Source organism: Henckelia pumila, chromosome 3 (assembly GCF_033568475.1).
Source record: "Henckelia pumila isolate YLH828 chromosome 3, ASM3356847v2, whole genome shotgun sequence".
Lineage (NCBI taxonomy): Eukaryota > Viridiplantae > Streptophyta > Magnoliopsida > Lamiales > Gesneriaceae > Henckelia > Henckelia pumila.
In genome coordinates, this window is record NC_133122.1 from 112,050,095 (window position 1) to 112,056,938 (window position 6,844).

Genomic DNA, 6,844 nt, shown 5'->3' on the forward strand with positions numbered 1-6,844 from the left:
TTCCAACTCTAAAACAAGAGTACTCGACAAGCCTTAAAATAGAGCCATATGGGTGAAGGTGATGATTCGGTGCGCTTGACAAATGAGCTCCTCGGCTCCTTTTATAGACAAGGATTCGGACCGTCCGAATCCCCCTTCGGATCGTCCGATCTATGCATATCTTACACGTGTCTCCTGACAGCACTTGGACTCTCTGTCCACTTATTATAATTTGACCTAGTGCACTTACTAGTTGATACCGAATTAAGCGTTCAAGTTCCTTAATAAATAAAGGAAGTAAATGGACTAGCTCGTATTGGGTATGTGATTTCTCGATCTTCTCATGAAAATGTGTCCCTGTTGCTTTTGGCCAAAATGTTGGATGCACCAATTAATGTATTTGTAACTTCATTATTTTCCTGATCATTTTCAAGAATATCTTAGCTTAGGGTAATCGAAAATGCCTTTTAACTGGGTTATTATCTTTCGTGTCAGGTGGATGAGCTATGATTTAGATTATGTTTTTATTAACACGAGACTTAAGTTTAGAGAAAGTGGTATGAAATATTGCATGATATGACTCAACATAAAGCTTTGCAAATTCCAAAACCCAAGTTTTACGAAAAGCAGTGTAAGTTTGCCTCCACACTACTACTTTCACAAGATCAGTTTTAATTCCTCTTTTATAAGATGAGTTTGCTACCTGCCGCCCATGGTTCCAAGGGGCCTGGTAAGCCATCTCTACTCGTTCCAACTTCTGTGCAAGATCCTTTTGGTATCCGTGTTGTGGTTTTCTTGGAGCATAATTATTCATAAGGACTCCTTCAATTTTAGGGTGGAGGAACAGCTGCTCATTTGATGCTGGAATTATGGCCTTCATTGCAGCTAGCTCGAGGGTTGGGAGATTGACGAAATTGTAATATTCATAGTTATTATTTCTATTTGGAAATCTTAGGATTCTATGGCAGTACAAACAAACATTTTTCTAATAAAACAGCATGGTTTGCTATTTGAGCACCGCTATTTCAACGTCTTCAACCACCTTGCTCTGAAAATGCCTAAAGTCATTAAATTGCTTTTTATATGCTATGATTTTATTTGTAATAGATTTTTATTTGCTCCCCAGTTGATAGATATGTCTAGAGACTATCTTGGTTTTTCTGATCTCGAGAAGCACAACAATGACGGTGGAATACTTAATATTCACATTGGTGACGTATTTTCTCCATCAGTTGGTATCACCGGAGGATACCATCTTTCTTGTTTAATGCATGGTTATTGAACTTGTCCTTACCTAATAGCACAAATTTTGTCAATTGATGAACAAGAACTCGTTATGAATGGGGCATCAATCATTGCTTGCTCGGGAAAATATATTGAATCTATGTTTTCCCTGTTCGATCACTCGAGTAATTGGTCATTTGTGCTCAACATATTTCAGGCATTATAGTCGATTTGTTCGCTAATGGAAAGGTTTTGCCACAGTTGGAAGAGCTATTGGTGAATGGAGGATATGAAATCCACAAGCTTATCTATCTCCAGAAGTTTTTTAAAGCAATAAGTTATCTATAGTCTCAAACTGTGAGCTTGTGCTTCTGCGTAGTGTGTATGCTGTGTATAAATTTATGGCAATAAAATTTGATATGAAAAATGCGAACATAGTGAAACTGGGAAACGAAAACAAAGAAAGGGCCGTATAATAGGAAAACCTTCCATTTCCCAAGTTCACACACATGGTTATAATTTTCGCTGGGGTAAGAAACATAGACTGCTAATATTACAAGCTTTGGACTTCTTAATTTATGGTTTATGGAAAACTGATAATAGGTTGCCATCTTGAGTAGGCTTCAACTTGGTTGGAACTCTATGGTAAATTGGCGCCCAATGGCCGGCTTATGGTGAATTGTGGTGCTGGCCGAAACGTTACCATCTGCAGGATCTACTAAATCTGGTAGCGATGGTTCATTCGCTGATGGCAATTGGGAACTGAATGCTACTATCAGGGCCTTGTGCAAAGCCTTTCCTGGGCAAGTAGGGTGCTTTTTCAAATTACCTTTTTTGTTGTGTGTTTATGCAGAAAATGAATTTACTTTACTATAATTTATGTTCCAGATAATTCTTTCCTTGTGCTAAAAATAATATATATATAGTTGCATCAATCAAGTAGCCTCATATATTCTAGATCTTAATTAAGATGAGCTTGCGATTACACATGGTTTTGGTTCCATGTTCGTCTGAACCAGAACGAAATTCTATGTATTCTCGAAACTTGAAGTGTAGAACAGTCAGACGCTTTCACAGGATCAGGATCAAGAATGTATCAAGTGTGGCAGTCATACACGGATAGTAATGCATTTTCTTTACCAATCGTGATGTTCTGATAGATTATGTCATCGTGCTAAGCTAAGTTTAAACATTTACGTAGTAATAGCAGGTTCACTGGAAGAAGATGCCGAGGAAAGCTGGTGAAAACTATCTAGCTCTGACTGGGCCTTTGCCAGATTTGGGTGTTTGGTCGGCACGTCTTCCTAGTGATTCGAGCTCAAGTCTTTATCAATGGATGAGCTGCAGTTATTCTGGCATTTTGCATGGCTCTAATTAATGGTCCAGCAATGCCGCATTACTCCTTTTGAACCTTCCCTACATTTTGCTTTACACCAGAATGCCATCTACAGACACAGACGTGAACAGAGCAAGACATAACCGAATCTAATTACGAGGTAATCACGGAGATGCCACGTTAAGAAAGGAAAGTCCTTTGAAGTCACTTTTCAAATTTCAGATTTTCGTGCATGAGAAGGATGAATACAGCGAAGTTGAATCGCCCAATATCATCTGTAATGTCCTGTACACTTGGTCATTGTCTCCATGGTTTTGAAATTAATTTTATACGCACATTATTTAGTTATGCTCAACATTTATTAACTTACCTGATTATTTTTCACTGTTTTAGTTACAAAATAACTGTTTTCTGGAAAAAAAAAAATCATATGCAAGATACACCTAATTAAAATTTTCTACCCATTTCTCAAGTGAAATCACAAGCTGGATCCTGATGAAAACGAGAGCCTAAAAGGATTTCAAGTTTTAAAACCACACAAATCAGAATGTCAATCGATAAGCAATACAGAACTGTGTGGAATGTCAGATTCAAGTACTGTGTCCTCATAACAGTGTGTGTATATCTATAGTAAACTCGCTAAAGGAAAATGAAAGGTCGGCGTGTCTCTGCTGCTGATAAAGCATATAAAAGCTAGCTTAAGAATTGACATGAAACAGAATATGTACGAGTCATCTCCAAGAGTTGGTTTCCACAAAGCGATCCAAAGATAAAGATAGCAGCTTTCGATTTTCGTCACCTGCAATCTTCAGAAGCACCAAAAGAAGCTGGATCAGAAATTTGAGTAAACCAACTGTGCAGAAGGGAATAAAAAACTTAAGATTCCAAGTGGATTGAAGTATTTGTTTAGAAGCAATTGGTATCAAAATAGTTGAGGTTTTCTTTTGCATCTTTCTTTTATGTTTATATACAGGTAGGGTCTGCTTAACCCCGCCACCCTAGCGCTGGTGTCTTTGTAAAATTAAAAAATAAAATAAATAAATAAATAGTTGAGGATTCGCAAATGCATTGTCATGGTTGAAAAAATAACTAGAACTAAGTGTCTTTGGCATCTTCATTTCATGTATTTGAATTATCCAAATAAATCAAGTAAAAGTAAATTAAGAAACTGAAATCTTTTCATTACAAATCATTCCAGTCCATTCGCTCGCACTAGAAACTGCTTCAGCAAATTTACAAGTGCCCAAAGAAAAATAGATGAGTAAGGATGCTAAAGATATATAACGCAGAGATAGTTCCAAATATCATCCAAGAGCCACCACCAAATAACCATAAACCATGGTCCATCTAACTAATACAAGTGCTCCTACACAATTGAACCCAGATTCTATCAACTAGCATTCGGTATTCCACCACAGTTGTGTGATTGTTATATAATTTCACATGCTTTAAGAATGCGATCATCTAAGTTTGCTGCAAAATATCCCTGCCTATTTGTAAAGTATCTCCATCTCATGTCTTTTCATTATTTATAAAGCGTTACCTACTCAATCAAACCCAAAGTTCATGAGCTTTTTCCATGTTCATTCCGTAAGATCACTATTTGGCAAATAAAGATCGCTTAGGCTTCGTGACAAAGAATGAGCAGGCTGGTATAAAAAAATTTTATCATCCCCTATAAGTCCTCTCAGGGGAAAAAAATTGTACATGTCGTTATCTCTTCTTACATTTACTCAAATCCAATAATCTCTCACCCATGCTTTTGACTATCTTGATCTGCAAGACCTCTAGAATGTCCATTTATCACAGCCTAAGAGTTTTACTGCAAATTTCTACAGTCATTCGCTACTCTGCTAAAACATGGCAAAGAAGAAGCACAACAGACGTATACCAAAACTGCATATATTCTGTTTTCAACGCATGAGTGCCGTGAATTCATAAAAATTTCTATAGTGAAACAACCAGAATTTCCAATATATGGCATTTAGCAAGAGACATCAGTTAAAGGTAGGGAAAATTTTAGAAAAGATCATATCTTTAAAATCACATCTCCAACTTTACCAGTTAACTATTGCCAATACACACTGCTCATTTGAGCACACAAACTAAAAGATGAGAAAACATTGGTGACAAAAGAAAACTAATACACTCAACAAGTCCTGAATAAACCAAGACAAATTTCCACATACCTATATTCTAATCTGATCGTTTGTAAGACACGTGATTCCTTGCTGCCCTCGTATTCTCGTACTCGAATTTCAGCACGTTTGGAATATGTGAAGTGTCCTTCACATAAAAGAATCTCCCAAAAGCACTCTCCTCGATCGCCGGGAACCGGCACCAGAGCAGATTGTTCACCACCCAAAACCATCCTCCCCCCAAAATGGCTCCCAGCGCCGCCCCGGCAAAGACCTGCGCCAGCGTATGGTAACCAAGATAAACCCTGGAATACATGGTCAGAACCGCCAGAGGCCAAACCAAGATCCCCACAGTCCACATTTGCTTCCGGAGCAAAATCCCGATCCTATAACGAGTCAAAAGGGTCAAATAAACGGCGAAGAAGAACATGTACTGAGAATGGCTGGAGGGCCAGCCGTGCGAATCGCACATTTCCAGCAGCGCGCACGTTTCAGGCCTGGCTTGTTGCACGGATTTCTTGATCACCTCGTTAACGAACTGCGAGATCAAAAGGCCGACGGCGAAGAACATGCCTTGCAGCTCGCGGCGGAAGATGAAGTGAGACACGAAGCCTCCGAGGCTGATGAAGACCGGGACCAGAGAAATCCAGGCCAAGAAATGGCCGATTTGGTCGCCCCTCCGGTAGCGGACGTGGGTAAGGGTTACGGCCTTTAGGGTTGCAGAGGGGATTGTATCCGACATCGTTTTGATGGAATCTGAGTGGTTCAGGTGGACATTTGTACAGAGTAATATGCAGAAGATGCCCCACAAAGTACATACACATGGCATTATTATATATATATTTTAATAAGTATAAATAAAATATAAATGATTTGGAACGTGGCCAAAGCTTAATCGAGGAGTGTCGTGTTTCATCCAATTTCCCAACCGATATTTTATTTTACTTTTTTTGCATATCTTTGCCGACTAGAGGTCACGTGACTTGGGCATGTTCAATGGTGTATATTGCTAATGAGGCTTTAGCTTAATGGTTAAAGTTGAGGTCTTGACATTTTTAGTCGCATGTTTGATTCAAATTGATTATGGATAGTTTTCTTAATTTATTTATGTAGATTTAGAATTTTTTTTTGTAATTTTTCTGCTTGAAATAAGCACGTCTCAAGTCTCGTATGTTGTGCGAACAAATATTATATATGTTGTAATTTGAACCAAGATTGTATTTTTACTCTAAAAAAATGATGTATATTTGTATTTAAACACAAAATAAATTTGTACAATTAACAAAAAATTAAAATTACACATGATTAAAATTTAAATATTACAAAAAATTAAGAAATACACAAAATTAAGAAATAAAAAAATTACAAATAATTAAAGCAAATTACCTACAACTAAATAAATTACGTCCCAAATTTTTTACAAATAATTTCTTGTTACATCTTCGCAAAATACTCTAATTGCACATCATTTATGTTTGGATCGTTAATATCTTTCTCCATGATCCGATTTTCTTGCTCTCTCTCCACTCTTTCATTGCTTGATTCATCTCCTTCATTTCCTACTTTCTCGTCTCTATTTCGTACTTGTTTGTCATTCTTCATCAATTTTTGAAAAATTCTCTCTTGTTATAGCGATATTCGTATCCTCAATTTCATAAAATTTTTTCTGATCATCTCGTATTTTGCATACAAATCTGTCATATATGAATTTTTTGAGCCAGATCCTTTCATACTCGTTTTGAAGTTCTTTTTTCATATTGATGTAATGGTTTTGGCCATTTATCTTGCACGCCATTTCCTTCATAGACGGTAAGCATATCAATGGGCGTGGAGAAAGGAGATGAAGATGATTCGTCATCAATATTCTTCAGCTTCTTGGTTTCATTGCCTTCAAATCTTTCGAACAACCATATCTTCTATTTTGGTTGATCCATAAAGACTAACCAAGCTTTCTCGTCAGACCATGCGATTCCATATTCTTTCTCATCAAATATTGTTTGAGCTTTGAGGATACTAAAAAAAATATATTTAAAATAATATTGAATATTTATATTTATAGAACGTGGAGGTTCTGGTTTAATATTTTGAGATGATATATGAAAAGTTGTAAATATTATTTATTTTTAAATATATTAATTTTTCGTTTATATTATATTTTCTATTGATG

The 6,844-nt window shown here is 36.7% G+C and overlaps 1 protein-coding gene and 1 pseudogene across 2 annotated transcripts; one reads left to right on the forward strand and one right to left on the reverse strand.

Moving 5' to 3' along the window:
• The first annotated feature begins 691 nt into the window (after positions 1-691).
• LOC140889312 (uncharacterized) lies at positions 692-2,833 on the forward strand (annotated as a pseudogene).
• Positions 2,834-3,059: 226 nt separating this feature from the next.
• On the reverse strand, positions 3,060-5,479 carry LOC140890687 (lipid phosphate phosphatase gamma). Of its 2 annotated transcripts, none has more exons than XM_073298665.1 (2): positions 4,729-5,479; positions 3,060-3,338 (listed from the first exon to the last, which is right to left on the reverse strand). In XM_073298665.1, exon 1 carries the CDS (start codon positions 5,417-5,419, stop codon positions 4,736-4,738), a length of 684 nt encoding a protein of 227 aa, XP_073154766.1. In that variant the 5' UTR covers positions 5,420-5,479; the 3' UTR covers positions 3,060-3,338; positions 4,729-4,735. The 2 variants fall into 2 exon arrangements, with proteins under 2 accessions (XP_073154766.1, XP_073154765.1); XM_073298664.1 differs by having other exon boundaries at positions 3,072-3,345.
• Between the last annotated feature and the right edge of the window lie 1,365 nt (positions 5,480-6,844).

What these genes read in the sequence shown, in the direction of transcription:
- LOC140890687 (XM_073298665.1), bottom strand. Translation starts at nt 5,419, where the DNA reads ATGTCGGATACAATCCCCTCTGCAACCCTAAAGGCCGTAACCCTTACC.